We start from the raw sequence: 18,062 nt of genomic DNA on the forward strand, positions 1-18,062 counted from the left end.
ATGTCCACTGAAGGGGAACAGAAATCCAGAGCTTAATAATGCAGAACCTGAAAAAAGGATGGTTTTACATGATTAAAAGGAAAACGGGAGAAATGAGAAGAGAGGAGACTGTCATATGATGACACACTGGTTTAAAAAAAACATAGTTCAGAACAGAGATGTTAAAAATGAGATTATTGTGGCGCGAATGAAACTAATTGAAAACCTCACAGAGGTCAAAGAACAATCAGAGTTCAGTTTCTCCACACCAGCAGGTGGCGGTAAAGCACCTATTACTGTTTGACACCCGCCAGAAAACCGGAAGAGGAGGGGAAAGGAGAGGTCCAGCTGCATCGGGTAGGAGTTTCTCTCGGTTTCATCTAAAGGTAAGCACCGAGCTAACTTTAATCTGAGCTCAGTTAATCTTGGGTTTAGCTCCTGAGGAGGTCTTCTGCTGCTCTCCGCGGTGCTTCCGCTGTTGACTGCTGATGATGTCAAACTGATGTGTCGGAGGTCCCGACAAACCGGAAAATAAGGAAACCAGAAAACAAAACTCGGGGAACTTTCCATCTTTAAATGCAGATTTCTTTATTTCACCCGACAGCCTGCAGGAGTGTCGTTCATGAGAAGGAAAAAGGAGAGTTTTGCGTTTAACTGGTGACATTAAAGAAGCTGCCACTGCAGCGCTAAAGGGCAGTATGGGTGTCCGCGCAAATGCCTGTTCAGAATCTGATTTGAGGCCCATCAGCGTGAATATGAGGGCTAAACAATTGAAATTCCTGACAAAAACAAAGCCTCAGCTGTCCAGCTAGACTCATAACTGCTCCGGACATACCTGAGTTCTTTATAGGGGACAGCAAAGCCCCTCGTCGGCCACATGGTTTTAGTAGGACCCTAAAGAGGATAAAATGGACAACGGTCGGATGAAAGGATGGAGAAAAAAAATCCTCCTGGTTAAAAAATAATTATTTAACCGCTGAAAATAAACATCAGCGATGCATTCAGTGCTGTCTTTATTCCTCAGAATTTCAGCACTAGGTAATAACACAGCACAGCTGCTTCTGCTATCTGGTGGTAAAAGCTGGCATCGTTGCACTGCTTTTACTGATAATAATAACAGCTCCACAACAAATAGATTTATTTAAGACGAACTAAGTGCCTGAATCTGAATGTAAGGGTTTTTTAAGCTGTTTATTAATGGTTAATAATAATTTTCTTTAGTCTGAACGTATTGAACAGTGAAATTTCATTGAAAGGCACAGGAACGTCGTGAACGACCACAAATGTAAACTTACTCTGAACACATTCTTAAAAACTCTGAAAAGCTGTGACACGTTTTTTAATGTTAAAGAGGACAAGCCTGCTGCCATATACATTTAGTATTACGTGTTATTCTGTGAGTATTTGTTTTGGATATATTACACGTATATGCAGCATGCCTGCAGTTCTCCAAATGTGTTGATCCTGAAAAAAAAGGTAATGGTGTATCAGATTAACTGCAGTCGAGTGAGCCGTAATCTGTGATTAATCCTGTGTGGTTACCGTCTCACGTCACTGTGTGCCTTCCCGTCCTCACGCAGAGGGAGCGACAACACTAAAAGAATAAAAGAAAAGTGTGGCGTGGAAGCATTTTTCACTCAGGACTGATGTAATTGATGCAGAGATGAAACAGGCAAACATTTATTTTTTTCTGTTTAGATGTGGAAAGTCACCCATCTCCACTGTAGGCGAACTTAAACAGAGCTGTTTCTGATCTTTGTTTTCTCTGCTTGTGTTTTACATAACGGATGTTACTTAAGTTAATCTGAGTTATGTTTGCACAGAAACAGCTTCAAAGAGCTGCTTTTTTACTTTTAGGCATTTCAGAGACTTTTTGACTTGTACTCGAGTACTGCAGTAACATCTGTACTTCTGCTTGAATGAAGAATGTGCGTATCGTTTCCACCTGTGCCGAGAGGAACAGAAATATAAGTGATCATTTCATGCTGTTCTAATATCAGCTCCTGGCACTTCATCCTTTAGCACTTGAGTACAATTTTAACTCAAAACTAAAATCATCCTGGACAAAAAAAACAAAAAAAACAAAAACCCTGTAATGACGTTTGATTTATTTCACAGTGTTTTTGTAAGTAAAACAGACACGGAGGTCGTGTCTGATGAGCAGAGTCCATACAGATGAACCTGGTGCAGGTGTGCCACAGGTTTATCTGTATGGACTCTGCTCCATCTCAGTGCAGATGTCAAAAGGTTTTTTTTGACATTTTTTACAGGCACCTGCGCAGTCAGCTACACTGTCCCTTTACCGTTACAGCAGGAGAAACTCAACAGCAGACCTGCATATGTTCACTGATTGTAGCCAGATAAATCAGTTAGTGCTGCATAAAATATTAAAAACACGACTCATTGTCAAATCTTCTGCTGAAGAAGGAGAATTTAAGGCTTTAAAGCTCAGTTTTTGGATTATTGTGGCTCTAAAGCCACAGGAAAAACTGAAGAAATGAATTATGTTTATTTGTTGTTCTGTTTTTGTGCCCCAGCTGATCAGCAGGAGGAGAAGAGTCTGACGGAGCAGCGGAGGAACCTTTTGGACTTGGCTCAGCCACTACAGAGGAAACGATGAGCTCGGCACAGGCGGTGAGGAAAATGTCACCGTTACAGAGTTTGTGTGCGCTTCATCAGCTGCTGCTGGTCTTGTTATGGTCACAGCACAGAAGCTACCTTGTATAGTGTTCCTCTGTTATATGCAGCTGTTTAGCATTACTGTTAGATTTCATGCTCCATCTGTTTATTCTGCTCTGCCAACTTTGCTGCTGATCACAGCATGTGAATTTCTCAGGACTGTCTTATCTTGTCTCTGTTACGCTGGATGGACTCGTTTTGGACACAGTATAAATTTTAACCTTCACATGAAACAAATCTCTGCGAGTTTTTTTTTCCCATCAGTGCTATCTCAGCAAACCTGTCACTGACAGATGAGTCGGTGTGTTGTTGTAATTTCTTATTATCAAGTTGTAAAAATGGTACTTTGAGATGATTTTAAGTTGACCTCATTACACGTTGTCCTATATCTGAACAATATCAGCACTTGGTAACAAATGGGGAATAAAACATTTGTGTTAGTGGATCTTACATTGTCAGACTCTATTGACAACCTAATCAAAGTGTTTCTCAGAGGAAACGTGTGACGTTAGCTGGCTCGTTGTCCAGAGACGGGAATATCACATGACTGATCTGCTGACTGTAACCCTCTGTGACAATACTTGGAATAAAAAAAGCACATTTCTGCCCTTTTCCTGTGTGAGGGCCCTGACTTCAGCTAAGGACATGAGACTTTAGGTGAGTGAGGAGTGAACAGTGGGAGGGGAGGAGAACCAGATGATCAAAATGTAAATGTATAAATCATAATACAGTTTGAAAGAACTATTTGTGATCTTAAAATTGAAACTAGAGATGGCACGATACCACTATTTTATGTCCAATACCAACATCATACATTTGGATATCTGCCGATACCGATATGAATCCGATATAGTGCTGTGGCAGGGCGGGGCCTGCGGTGCCGTGCAGGGAAGGCGAACACACCTGCACAGCATCCGGAATCATGCCCTGCCAACTTAAATATGGTGCTAGGTCCTGCAGCGGGAGAGCTGCAGCTCTGTGTATCCAGCAACCGTACCGAATAAAGAGATGCTTAAAAGCATGAATGTGTCATCGGGTCTGCCGTGGTGTATTTAACGTGTATTTTATAATCAATTAAACTGTTTTTTAAATATCTTGCTGCATTTTGTATAAGTTCATTCTCAAGTTTAAAAAAAAACCTAATGTATAACTAACACTTTTCCATACATTGTTTTTTAAATCCTAAATTTTACTTGTTTAGTCAGAAATCTGCAATATTCTAATGGAATTCTGTTGGAAAATAACAGGTTAAGTGGGAAGTCTGGGGTCAGTAAATCCTGGTGGACTGACAGTCTCAGCTGTACTAACAAATATTACCAAACTAACATGTTTAAACTACATTAGAAAACATAAAAACGTACAGACCTGATAAACTTTCATTACCGTTCTCAGTGTGTTAGCTTAGTGTTAGGCACTGGGGATGGGCATGATTTGATGTAAATAACATGAAAAATGAGAATCTGTTACAAATCATACTGTAAAGTGCACTCCAGTGTGAAGACTGAACAGCCAGTGATCTTTACAGCAGAATGGATGATGCGATGTAGGTTTCTTGCTGTCGGTTGCTGTGGATTCTGTGTACCCCACAGTCAGGCAGTATGTGAGGTAAAAGGCCGCCATCTCTGACTTCTCCAAGTTGTTCCTCGTCAGCAATCTTAGGAAGTGCAGACACATGCTCTGCCTGTTTTTGTGAAACAGTGGTGTTGACAGTCAGAGATAGACCATCAGAGCTGTGGACCCTGTCTTCTATGTTGTCAGATGTGATGATTCATGTGCTGAGGTGTTTTTTTTTTTCTGTTCTCAAACTGATCTCCCTGTTGGAGCTCAGTTTGGGGGGAGTTCTTTTTTTCTCCTTGTCTTTCCTCATGTTGTGCATTTTCTATGGTTTCGTCTCAGGTCGCTGCCCGTGTGATCAACTGGCCAGTGCTACCAGCCTGACCTGTCTCCCCAATGTGATGTTTGTGTATTGTATGTATGGTCGGCAAGGTATCATCTATTTTAATTGCTCCGTGAGGATAAATAATGGCTTTTTGACTTTGACTAATCAGGAGACGTCCGTCTGGGGTCATCATTCTGTGTCCTCCTAAAATCCAGGATGAGTTCTTGGTTCTTGTGGTCTTCAGTTGCAGGTCAATATCTGGATGTCTCTTAGCCCTGTGAAGTGAGACCTACAACGTTTGTGTCATCAGCAAATGAATTAAAGTGTTGCTCTGGCAGGCTCTAACACAGTCATGGGTATATAAAGAGTAAAGCAGTGGTCTCAGTAAACAGCTTTGAGGGAAACCGGCTGTATAAAAGGGTCGGACATTTCCCGTTCCTGCAATATTGTTTTGAATGAGGTTATGGGAAATGACGTAGGCATGAGTTTGCGCTGCTACTCCAGAGGGAGAGATAGTACTTCCAGGTCAGCTTGTTATCACCTCATCGTGTAAGGTGCATTCCTGTTTTGAGTGTTGAGTTAATGACTGAAAGTAAATGACCTTAAATCTGTTTGTTTGCCGCAGCTTGAATTACTTTCTAGTGAGTTGTAGCTGCACATTTTCACATAGTGATTGAAGGCATGTGCTGCTGCCGCCATAGTGTAGTAATTTTATTCAGCCACACGATGGCACCAAAGTTCTTTTAATGATGGTTCGAGCCGGGGAATGTCTCTGCTTGTAGTCCTACACTACCACTGTTTTTAATATGAGTTCTCTGTGTGTTTGAACCAAGGTGATACTTAAATTATTATGTATTATTCCATGGACATGTACATGCATAGATGGATGTGTAGGTCTATCTTAGATAATTTTGAGTTTACATAAGTTGAACCACTGCTGCTGTAATATGTTTGCTCTAATGGCAACTTATTTGTTACTACAGACTACTGGCAACACTGAGCATTAAGGTGACAATAAACCAGCTCAGGGCTCGCAAAATCGCTAAAGTGGAAGCCTCTTGGCCTCAATCATTACTTTTTAACCAAACTCGTCATTCAAGGTTGTCCAAGCTGTGATGTTGTCAATACAGTAGATAGATAAATAAATAGAAGTTTTATTGATCCCACTAAGGCAAACCTTTGTGTTATGGCAGCATTATAAAGAGTAAAAATAGTACCGTCTACAATAAACAACAATCAACAACACAGTCTCTCTATGTTTGTCCTTTCACTGCCTCTGTTTGTATCTCTCTCTCTGCAGGACCAACAGGCACCGAGAAGTCCGCGCCCTCAGGAGGGTGATGAAGCTCACAGAAAAGAGGACGACAAAATATACAGATGCGATGAGTGTGGGAAGCCTTTTACTGCGAAGATTTTCCTAAAAAGACATCAAATCATCCACACCGGGGAGAGTCCGTTCAGGTGTGAGTTTTGTGGGAAGTATTTTTCCAAGGCTGGAAATTTGACAAGACACCGACTTATCCACAGCGGAGTGAAAGCGTTCAGATGCAACTTGTGTGGAAAGTCTTTTACTCAGAAGAGTGACCTAAAAAATCATCAACTCATCCACAGCGGACTTAAAGCATACAGCTGTGATCGGTGCGGGAAGTGTTTTACAAAGAAACAGAGCTTGGAAAATCATAAGCTCCTCCACAGCGGAGTGAAACCGTACAGCTGCGATCAGTGTGGAAGAACCTTTGCTCGCAGGTATACGTTAAAGAGTCATCAACTCACCCACTCTGCGGTTAAGGCGTACAGCTGTGACATGTGTGGAAAAACCTTCAGGCAGATGGGGACCCTAAATAAACACCAACGCATTCACACCGGACATAATGTGTACTGCTGTGACCAGTGTGGGAAACGCTTTGTCACATACTACAACTTACAGATTCACAAATTTACCCACACTGAGGAGAGACCTTATAAATGTGACCTGTGTGATAAGGCTTATAAAGATCCAGATTACCTGAAAGTGCACCAACAGATCCACACCAGAAAGTGCACTTACTGTGAGGTATGTATTTATATTTTCACATTTCTATGCTCGTTAAATTTTGTTAGCATGTTTGCAAATGTTTGGTGGCCGTGGTCGGTGACATAATGTCATGTGGTTGGAATTGGGCCTCGACTGCTGGGTATTTTTGATTGTCCGTCTCTCCCAGCATGCAGCTGAAACCATTAATGATCCTTCCACAGGTTCTTGAAACATTTCACAACCTTGACTTAAGTTGGGTCTTAAATATTTTTTGCCCTAGTTCACACTCTACATCTTTAACCCCCCCAAAAAAAAGTGTTCAAGTTGAATTTTAGTAAAATAAAGCATTTCTGTTTGTTTGGGATGAGGAGGCGACCGTATGGCTGAGAGCAGCCGGCCTGGGTTCAACTCTTCACTCTACCCTATAGAATAAAGCCAGAAAAAGGCCAGAAAAATCCCATTCATTTAAATTGGTCTTACCTCTGAGTTTGCCTGTGCGCTCCCCATCTGAAGTTGCTCCAGTGTCCTACGTTATGAAACACTGCGCTGTTTTTAGATCTTGACTTGAGCTGAACTAAACAAATTTTTAGATATAGCAGGAAAGGACATGGGTTGATTTAATTTATAGCTGAAAAACATCAAATCACTTTAGCAAAAATAAATGTTTAAAAAGTAATTTTGTGCTCTTAATTTGATTTTACAGTAGCTGGAAACTGAACTGAGATCTGCTGAAAATCTGTTCAACAGTTTAATATTGCACTGACCAACAGTATGGTCATGTGACCAATAATCAGTCATTGCCTCCTACCTGACCCCCTTGGAGTGAACTGATTTGTTTTTGTTCTTTTCGAACACTGACTTTAGAATACTTCAAATTTTCCTTCATAATATGGAAATTTTCAGAGTTACAGGTCTCTGAATTACATACAATTCATGAGCACAAACTTTTGTTCCAAAGTTTTTCCTGATGAAGCAGATCAATCATCCAATGCTGGTTTCTGTACTTTTACGTCATAGAAATTAAGTTGGTGCAATTTCGCTGTAACTGTATGTTGTATCCCTTCATACTGATGCACAAATTTGGCTTTAGAAAAAAAATCATGCTGAAGAAGAACTGATTTTAGTCAATCTTTTTTTTCAGACCTGAAAATGTCACTTGGATATCTCCGTATGCATCTGCATGGTTTTGACACCTTCACTGACATTGTCACTGTGAAAATATGATTTTATATGAAATGACACTGCTGCTCTCAAAGTCATTCGCTGTAAAGCCAGTTTTTAATGTTGACTGAATGTATGCTGCATTACATTTAAGAAAAAAATGAACGTAGAAGATGAATGAGCTTATAAACTATGTATTTATAGAGAAATGCATATTGCCATTTAACCAACACTGATCTGTCAGGTTTGATAGACTGAGAGAACGGTTCGAGTGTTGTTGTATTGTTCTGTACCTCAGATTTCATATACAGAGAGTAGGGAGCAGTGAAGGATTTTTCCTGTACTCAAACACAGATGCATTTTAAACTTTGCTTTCTCTGAATGAGTATTACAGTGGTTTATATTCTTTATTTCCAGAGGTGTTCAGGATAAATGTTTTGAAGGAATTCCCTGACATACGCTGTCATTGTGTCTTTTGCAGAGTGAACCCAATGGATCCGGTCCTGAACCCTGTCATCACTGCGGAGCTGGGAAAGCGTTTCGATGTGACGTTTGTGGAAATACTTTCAAGAAGAAATCGGGCCTGAAACTGCATCAGCGCAGACACACTGGACTCAAACTGAGCTACTGCAGAGAGTGTGGGAAAAGCTTCCCCATGCCAAGTGCATTAAAGCGCCATGAACTGATCCACAGTGGGGTTAGGAAGCACCTCTGTGACCAGTGCGGGTCATCCTTCATCACTGCAAGTGACCTGAAGAAGCATGAACGAATCCACACAGGAGAGAAACCATACAAGTGCAGACACTGTGACAAAAGCTTCACGCACTCAATTAATCGTTACCGTCACGAATGTAAACACGCTGAAGTGAACGACAGCAGCAGTCATAGGTCATTATAAAGTGTGGACATGTTGTTGGTCATTGGAGGAGTTTAAGTATCTCGGGGTCTTGTTCACGAGTGATGGGAGAAGGGAGCGGGAGATCGACAGACGGATTGGTGCTGCGGCTGCAGTGATGCGGACGCTGCACCGGTCTGTTGTGGTGAAGAGGGAGCTGAGTGTAAAAGCGAAGCTCTCAATTTACCGGTCGATCTACGTCCCTACCCTCACCTATGGTCACGAGCTGTGGGTAGTGACCGAAAGAACGAGATCGCGAATACAAGCGGCGGAAATGGGCTTCGTCTGAAGGGTGGCTGGCCTCTCCCTTAGAGATAGGGTGAGAAGTTCGGCCATTCGGGAGGGGCTCAGAGTAGAGCCGCTGCTCCTGCACATCAAAAGGAGCCAGTTGACGTGGTTCGGGCATCTGACAAGGATGCCTCCTGGACGCCTCCTGGGTGAGGTTTTCCAGGCATATCCCACCGGGAGGAGGACCCGAGGCAGACCCAGGACATGCTGGAGAAATTATATCTCTCGGCTGGCCTGGGAACGCCTTGGTGCTCCCCTGGATAAGCTGGAGGAGGTGGCTGGGGAGAGGGAGGTCTGGACTTCTCTGCTTAGGCTGCTGCCCCCGCGACCCGGCCCTGGATAAGCGGAAGAAAATGGATGGATGGATGGATGTTGTTAGTCAGCCATGACTCAGTACTTGGTGACTTTGTTAAATAATAATGAATCTTTTCTGCAGTTAAACCAGTGCTATAAAAGTCATTTTAGTTGGTGGGACACAAGCAGCCCAGAAAGAAGCACTGAATCGTTTGTGTAAAAACTTGTAAATTGTTCCCTCAAACTTTCCCCCTTTTTTAGAGTATAAAGATTTGTGTGCATTTCTTAAATTATCCATATCAGCATCTGACAACACAGCTTCATGGTTCAAAAAACACTGTAAAAGACGCTGCTTGGAATATTGTTTGTGTCTGCAAATGAGACTGGAAGGAGCTTTGTGGAGGTGCCGGCCTGTTACTCATCAGCGACTGCATTCTGCAGAGATGCCAAAAATGTCCTCTTTTATCAACTGGTGGGGTCGATGCTCTGTACACGCCGCTGTTTTTAAAAACTGGATTCTCCAGCTGACGACAAAATCTGAAAGGTTAACCTGTGCTCTTCTTAAAACTGATGGTGATGAAGATCATGTAGTTGTTGTAACTGTTTGATTTTCAAGACCATGAAAAAAGATTTTTAGATCTTCATCTGTGTCGTGTCGATTTTTCCTTTCCTGTTTTTATTCTGTTTCTGTTTACTGAATCTATTTCACAACTTTATAAGTTATTTGGCACTAGTTACTTTTTATTTCTGTACAGCACTTTGGTCAACGTTGCTGTTATGATTAAATGTGCTATATAAATAAAAATGCTCAACAATAATTTTGTCAAACTCCTGCAAATGTTAAACCATGTATGAAGTTTATCTTATGAAAACAGTTGGTGTGAAAAATAAAAGGTTTGAGCCACGATTTTGCTTTTTGTATTTCAGACTGTTGACCTAAAATTTCAGAATCAGAATACTTTATTAATCCCTTTTGCTGCAAGACAATAAGAACAATAATTGACTAAAATAGATTAAATAATACAATATAGTACAAAGTCGCAAAATATGACAAACAGCTATAATATAACAATTAGCTCAATTATAAATATCCCTGTTGTGGGGTAAACCATTAGATGAGAGCTGAGGGTGCGAGCGGGCTGAAGCTTTAGTAAGAAAGTAAAGTTTATTTATTAAAAATTTTCGTTTGTGCCGCTATCATTTTAAAGATATTCAAGAAAATTTCTAGAGGTCATCAGAGGTCAACCAGCCCCCCCACATTAATGGAATCAAACAAAACTGGTGTCAATCAACTGTGCCACGTTTGTGCTGGTTTGTGCTGCTAAAATTGTCGTTTGTGCTGCCTCTGTTTTAAAGATATTAATGAAAATGTAAAGGTCAACCAGCCCCCCCCACATTACCCAAATCAAACAAATTTGATGTCAAACGTTTGTGCTACGTTTGTGCTGGTTTGTGCTGCAAAGATTTTCGTTTGTGCTGCTATCATTTTAAAGATATTAATAAAAAATCCTAGAGGTCATCAGAGGTCAACCAGCCCCCCCACATTACCCAAATCAAAGAAAAATGATGTCAAACATTTGTGCTACGTTTGTGCTGGTTTGTGCTGCAAAAAATGTTGTTTGTGCTGCTATCATTTCAAAAATATTAATAAAATAATGTCCTGATGCGTGCTCAATCATCCAGGGAAGTAAATTCCAAAAGGTTGATTCTGTTCATCTGGACATTTTCAGTGGAAGAAACGTTTTGTCACTCATCCAGGTGACTTCTTCAGTCTCAGCTGACTGCAGGTTTCCCCAACCTTATAAACAGTACATTTGCACAGTGAAGGAAACTAGCACCGCTGAATGAACAATGGGCTGGGGGGTTAATGTACGGTCGGAGGGTAAGATGGCGCCGCCATTGCGTGCAATAGGTCTGCTGCCTTAACTTGAAATTTCCCCTTGTGGTACTAATAAAGGTATATCAAATCAAATTCCATGATTGTTAGTATGCAAATTCTTATGACCATTGATCAACGACTACTAATCAAAGACACAGATTCTCGAATGGCCATGAGTACCATTCACAGAGAGTTGAGGAATGGCTGCAATCACAGCATTGTAAGATGGCGAAAGATGTACCCTTGGGCCCCCTTCTCGATTCAGAGATGGTCAGCATCCTGACAGCCTGATGGACGAAGCTGTTTCTCAGTCTGCGGGTTCTGGCCCGGAGGCTCTTCAGTATCCTTCCTGATGGCAGAAAACTGAAGAAGCTGTTGAAGGGATGAGTCCATCAACTCTGTAATGGAGAAGACCTTCCGTCTCTGAGGCAGGCGCAGTAGATCTCCTGGGGAGGGAGGCAAGAGAGGTCCCCACAATCCTCTCCGCTGCTCTCACTACCCGTTGTCATTTTTTTCCTGCAGGACCCAGTGCAGGAGTCATACCACACAGTGATGCAGTTGGTGAGGATACTCTCAATGGTGCCTCTGTATTAGGTGCTCATAATGGGGGTTGAATCTCTTGCGCTTCTCAGTTTGCAGAGGAAGTAGAGTCACTGTTGGTCTTCTCCACACTCAGGGACAGGTTGTTGTAGCTGCACCACTCTTCCAGATGGTTAACTTTACCCCTGTAGTAGATCTCATTATTGTTGCTGATGTGACCTACCACAGTTGTTTCGTCTGCAACTTGATGAAAAGGTTGGAGCTGTGTGATGGTGTGCAGTCGTGGGTCAGCAGAGTGAAGAGAAGGCGGCTCAACACACATCCTTGAGGAGCCCCCGTGTTATTGGGCTCGAGGTGTTGCTGCCGACCCGTACTGTCTGCTGTCTTCATGTCAAGAAATCTAGCAGCCAGTTACAGTGGCTAATTGCCCCCCTTGAATTTATCCACATTTTGTCACATTACAGCCACAAACATGAATCAATTTTATTGGAATTCCACGTGAAAGACCAATACAAAGTGGTGTACACGTGAGAAGTGGAACGAAAATCATACATGATTCCAAACATTTTTTACAAATAAATAACTGCAAAGTGGGGTGTGCGTAATTATTCAGCCCCCTGAGTCAATACTTTGTAGAATCATCTTTTGCTGCAATTACAGCTGCCAGTCTTTTAGGGTATGTCTCTACCAGCTTTGCACATCTACAGACTGATTCTTGCCCATTCTTCTTTGCAAAACAGCTCCAGCTCAGTCAGATTAGATGGACAGCGTTTGTGAACAGCAGTTTTCAGATCTTGCCACAGATTCTCGATTGGATTTAGATCTGGACTTTGACTGGGCCATTCTAACACATGGATATGTTTTGTTTTAAACCATTCCATTGTTGCCCTGGCTTTATGTTTAGGGTCGTTGTCCTGCTGAAAGGTGAACCTCCGCCCCAGTCTCAAGTCTTTTGCAGACTCCAAGAGGTTTTCTTCCAAGATTGCCCTGTATTTGGCTCCATCCATCTTCCCATCAACTCTGACCAGCTTCCCTGTCCCTGCTGAAGAGAAGCACCCCCAGAGCATGATGCTGCCACCACCATATTTGACAGTGGGGATGGTGTGTTCAGAGTGATGTGCAGTGTTAGTTTTCCGCCACACATAGCGTTTTGCATTTTGGCCAAAAAGTTCCATTTTGGTCTCATCTGACCAGAGCACCTTCTTCCACATGTTTGCTGTGTCCCCCACATGGCTTGTGGCAAACTGCAAACGGGACTTCTTATGGTTTTCTGTTAACAATGGCTTTCTTCTTGCCACTCTTCTTAAAGGCCAACTTTGTGCAGTGCACGACTAATAGTTGTCCTATGGACAGATTCCCCCACCTGAGCTGTAGATCTCTGCAGCTCGTCCAGAGTCACCATGGGCCTCTTGGCTGCATTTCTGATCAGCGCTCTCCTTGTTCGGCCTGTGAGTTTAGGTGGACGGCCTTGTCTTGGTAGGTTTACAGTTGTGCCATACTCCTTCCATTTCTGAATGATCGCTTGAACAGTGCTCCGTGGGATGTTCAAGGCTTGGGAAATCTTTTTGTAGCCTAAGCCCGCTTTAAATTTCTCAATAACTTTATACCTGACCTGTCTGGTGTGTTCTTTGGACTTCATGGTGTTGTTGCTCCCAATATTCTCTTAGACAACCTCTGAGGCCGTCACAGGGCAGTTGTATTTGTACTGACATTAGATTACACACAGGTGCACTCTGTTTAGTCATTAGCACTCATCAGGCAATGTCTATGGGCAACTGACTGCACTCAGACCAAAGGGGGCTGAATAATTACGCACATAATAATTCTCTTCACTCTGCTGATCCATGACAAGAGATTCAACCCCCATTATGAGCACCTTCTACAGAGGCACCATTGAGAGTATCCTCACCAACTGCATCACTGTGTGGTATGACTCCTGCACTCGGTCCTGCAGGAAAAAAATGACAACGGGTAGTGAGAGCAGCGGAGAGGATTGTGGGGACCTCTCTTGCCTCCCTCCCCAGGAGATCTACTGCGCCTGCCTCATCCGGAAGGTCCTCTCCATTACAGGTGACTCCACTCATCCCTTCAGCAGCGTCTTCAGTTTTCTGCCATCAGGACCTCTGATGACCTCTAGAAATTTTCTTGAATATCTTTAAAATGATAGCGGCACAAACGAATATTTTTGCAGCACAAACCAGCACAAACGTGGCACAGTTGATTGACACCAGTTTTGTTTGATTCCATTAATGTGGGGGGGCTGGTTGACCTCTGATGGGAACCTCTGCTGTACACTATGAACATTTTTCTTGTAAAACAAAGGGGGGCCTAGCAAAAACAAAAACGTTTGGGAACCACTGGTGTACAGGAACATCTGTGCCGAGTATAACCTGGAAGTCCCGAGGTCAAAATGGGAGACGCCCTCAAGGGTGGTGGAGAATGACCGAGCTAAGATCCTGTGGGACTTCCAGATACAGACGGACAAAATGGTGGTGGCTAACCAACCGGACATAGTGGTGGTAGACAAACAGAAGAAGACGGCTGTATTTAACATGAGACGATCTGTAAGAAGTTTGACGTAAGGTGCTGCTAAGAGTTATAAAACACTAACAAAAGCCATCCCAGTCCCTTTGAAATCAATGATTAAAGAAAACATTGTACACTCTAAAATTTCTCCTGGACTGAGACAGCTCTGCATAGCTGGTGTTGACTTTGGTGACAGCAGGTTTAGAGAGATCAGAAATATTTTTGATAACATTTCCGTAACCTGGTTAAAGGAAATTGTATTCTAAAAGAATTTGAGGCCATGGAAGTTAAAGTGATACAAAGAAAGTGTATTTTACTTCCCCTTCCCAGTAAAGCAAAACAGGTTAATTTTAAAGTCATAAATGAGATTAACCCAACAAATTAATTCCTAAGACTGAAATTTAACCCACATGTGAACACCTGTGGATTCTCTGAAAATGACGTTGAAAGTTTGGATCACTTGTTTTTCTATTGTGAATCAGCGCACTCCTTTTGGCTTGACATGTGGAGCTGGCTACAGTCCAGGGGAATTAAGTTACCACATTTAATGGTGATTGTAGTTAAATTTGGGATGCTTGCTGAGAACCCAAATTTAGACTTGGTGATTGGGACTGTCTTGTTACTGGGAAATGTTTTAATTACAAATGCAGACATTTCAAAGCTAAACCATGTATAAACAGATGGCTGAATGATTTTAAACTCTCGAGTAAATCGCTGAAACACGTAAATGACAAGAAAGCCCCTAAACTTATATTTCTATTCAATAAGTTCTATTTATGTTAAAAGGAGGCCTCCTCTCTATCTGAGATGTGGATCATGATTTCCCTTTCTGTTCACACTGTTTGTGTCTATGTTCTCAAATTCTACATTGCCCCTTTTTCTTTCTTTCTTTTGTTATTTCTCCTACTTTTCTTTTTATGTCTCTTTTTCTCTTGTTGTAATGCTCAACCATATATATTTAGATCATTGACTGTAGAAAAGATGGACGACGCGACAGCACCCCAAAAATGAAGCCAAAACGTCTCTATCGCCCCCTGGTGTCTGGCTGCAGTATAGGTAATAAACCCCGCGGATGGCACAACACAGAAGAGCTACCTCGTCAGGCCAGGACTCTGCAGTCTATTTACACCTACAGGCCAGTGGACACTCTTTCAATGATGGGGATGTACACATCCTGGACAGGGAGGAACGCTGGTTTGAGCGCCGAGTCAAGGAGGCCATTTACGTGAAAAGGGAAAGACCATCTCTGAATCGAGGAGGGGGTCTAAGGGTACATCTGTCACCATCTTACAATGCTGTGATTGCAGCCATTCCCCAACTCTCTGTGAATGGGACTCATGGCCACTGATCAGTGGTCTTTGATCAGTGGGTTTTGGTCAGTGGTTGTTGATCAATGGTCATGGGAATTTGTATAATTATGATTAAGGAACTGGCTGGTTTCAGTCATTATGCAAATGTACTGTTTATAAGATTGAAACCTGCAGTCAGCTGAGACTGAAGAAGTCACTTGGATGAGTGACGAAACGTTTCTCCCACAAAACTTTACGTCCAGATGAACAGAATCAACTTTTGGAGAGTCATCATAGCAGCTTTGACTGACAGCTGCAGTCACGGAGAAACTTGCGTATCTCTGTTCGGGAATAGCAGATAGAGCGTAGGCTCTGAGAGGACGCCCAGCGTTTACGCTACGAAAACACGACCGAGTGTTTTAACCTGACAGCCTGAGGTGTTCTTCAGTGAACTGGACTACCCGACAGAAGGACCCGAGGCCCCGCTGCACTTTTTCGGTAAGTTAAACGTGTTTGTAAGCTAATCTGTAACTACCGTCCTTATAGCTACCTCCTGAGACCTAGCTAGCTAAGATGAGCACTCGGCTGTCAGGGTTCGTTTAGCTAATCTGTGCAGGTGAATGAATTTACTAAAGAAATCAAGAGAAACGCCCCGGGCTGCTCAGTCACTAATTACTGTTACTGTACTTTTATTACAAGTATTATACTGTAAAAGCAACAGGCTGCACCCTGCTGCAGCTCCTGTGCAGAGCTGAGTATTAAATATGTGCAAACAACAGCATGTTTTCAGTCTCTTGCCACATCTGTGAAGACAGTAACATCTTTTTTAAAAGCTTGTACTTCAGTAACTCCTCATTAATCAGGAACTATGGATTAAAGTACTGTAGAGTACTGAAAAAATGTAAGAGAAGAACTTCAGATCCTGAGTGTGTGAGGACAGAAGAATCAGCTTTATTTCAATTTTGAGGGATAAAATTTATATTTGAGTTTGATGGTTCTGTTCTCTTTGTGATTACAGGAGCTGCCCTCAGATTCAGACCTCAGCACCACCCAGTGACAGCAGACAGATCATCCAACATGTTCACATGTTAACTGCAAAATGAACTGATGAAAACAGTACAAAGGTTAAAGTACCACACGTGCTGTAGTGAAAGCTGCAGCTTTATTGATAAAGTTAAAGACAAAAAAACAAAAGGATTAATCACTCATGTAACTGTGTCACTATATATCAGCATTAACAGGACCTCAGTTTGGTGTTTCACAAAGCTGCTGATCTCAGACCTGCACAGCTTCTGTTTTAAACACTTGATGTACTCAGCTGCATGAAGAGCATATGAGATTTTCTCTAACACAATTAAATAAAACCTGATGAAGGTCAAAGGTCGTCACTTGTATGTTGAACTACAAACTTGTCATCTGGAATTCTTTCACAGTTTTTTGCAGATGGTGTGTTATTTACCATAAAGTAGTTCAGAGTTATTCATACCAGAGTAACCAGAGAGGATCATATATTTTTAAATATATAACTTTCTACAGGACTGAATATAATATCTTTATGTAAAAGTCCGGAGCCTCTGGGGAGTATCCGAGTATTTATAACATTACACAAACCAAAGGTCTCCATCACAGTGTTCATGAAATGCTGGGTTTATCCATCTCCTGGGGCGGGCCTACGGAGGAGTGCTGAAGATTTCCCTGTGAGGGAGCTGCTGGTGAAGATCATGAGTCCTGCTTGATCAATGTGATGAGCTTCAGTCTTCCTGGTGTTTCTTAAATGAAGCCTCTCTCAGTGGGTCAACAGAACATCTGGCACAGGACAGCTGTGATGAAAGAAAGGGAAGAAGTTTCTCCAAACCTCTGGACCCAGGAAACCCAGCTTGGTCCTGATGGTCTCCCTCACTAGTTTCTCTCCAGGGTGAATGTAGCTGTTGATATAATATGGACTCTATTATTAAATGAAAAGAACAAATTAGACTACACTACTGAAATGTTCTGCTGATGTTTTTAAAGTCTCCATGTTACCAGGCTGTAGAGGGCTCTGAAGATTTAAACAGTTTTAGATCCATTACACTCACAGTCTTATGTTAAAATCTCAAAGGACAGCATTATATTTTTGATATTAACAGTAACTCTGGGCCTCTGTGGAGTGTGCAGATGATCTCATCGCTGTCTAAAAATGGATTTAAAAAAAAAATCTAAGCAGTGCTGAATCCTTCAATAACACAGACTATTAGAGTAGCAGGTGTGTAGCATCGCTAACTAGCTAGCAACAAGCCTCTAACACAGTGCGTATGCTAGCGGCTAATCTAGCTAACGAATTAACAACAGAGTGATTTTAGATGTTTTAGAACTATAAGATGATAAGCTGTGCGTCTTTTTTATAACAGTGACATGGTTGTATTTACCTTAATTAAACGAGTCGTCAGTCGCAGTAAACCAGCAAAAAACTCGAGCCGCTGGGCTACGTAAAAAGTGTAGGGGGGCGTGTTTGCGGTCACGTCCAGCGGGTGTGTGGGCGGGAGCGTTACACAGTGGCTCCACCTCAAGTCACTACTGCGCAGACTCTGGCTCCAAATTTGCAAGATGGCAGCCTCCACAAGCGGGATATTTTGGCTTCATTTTTGCACAATGGTAGGAGG

The 18,062-nt window shown here is 42.2% G+C and overlaps 1 protein-coding gene across 1 annotated transcript; it reads left to right on the forward strand.

The window, feature by feature from the left end:
* The first annotated feature begins 287 nt into the window (after positions 1–287).
* LOC134634840 (zinc finger protein 708-like) lies at positions 288–10,077 on the forward strand. The gene is made up of 4 exons (XM_063484255.1): positions 288–365; positions 2,517–2,613; positions 5,838–6,590; positions 8,194–10,077. Exons 2-4 carry the CDS (start codon positions 2,596–2,598, stop codon positions 8,608–8,610), a joined length of 1,188 nt encoding a protein of 395 aa, XP_063340325.1. The 5' UTR covers positions 288–365; positions 2,517–2,595; the 3' UTR covers positions 8,611–10,077.
* Positions 10,078–18,062: the final 7,985 nt, after the last annotated feature.

Source organism: Pelmatolapia mariae, linkage group LG9, assembly GCF_036321145.2.
Source record: "Pelmatolapia mariae isolate MD_Pm_ZW linkage group LG9, Pm_UMD_F_2, whole genome shotgun sequence".
Classification (NCBI taxonomy): domain Eukaryota; kingdom Metazoa; phylum Chordata; class Actinopteri; order Cichliformes; family Cichlidae; genus Pelmatolapia; species Pelmatolapia mariae.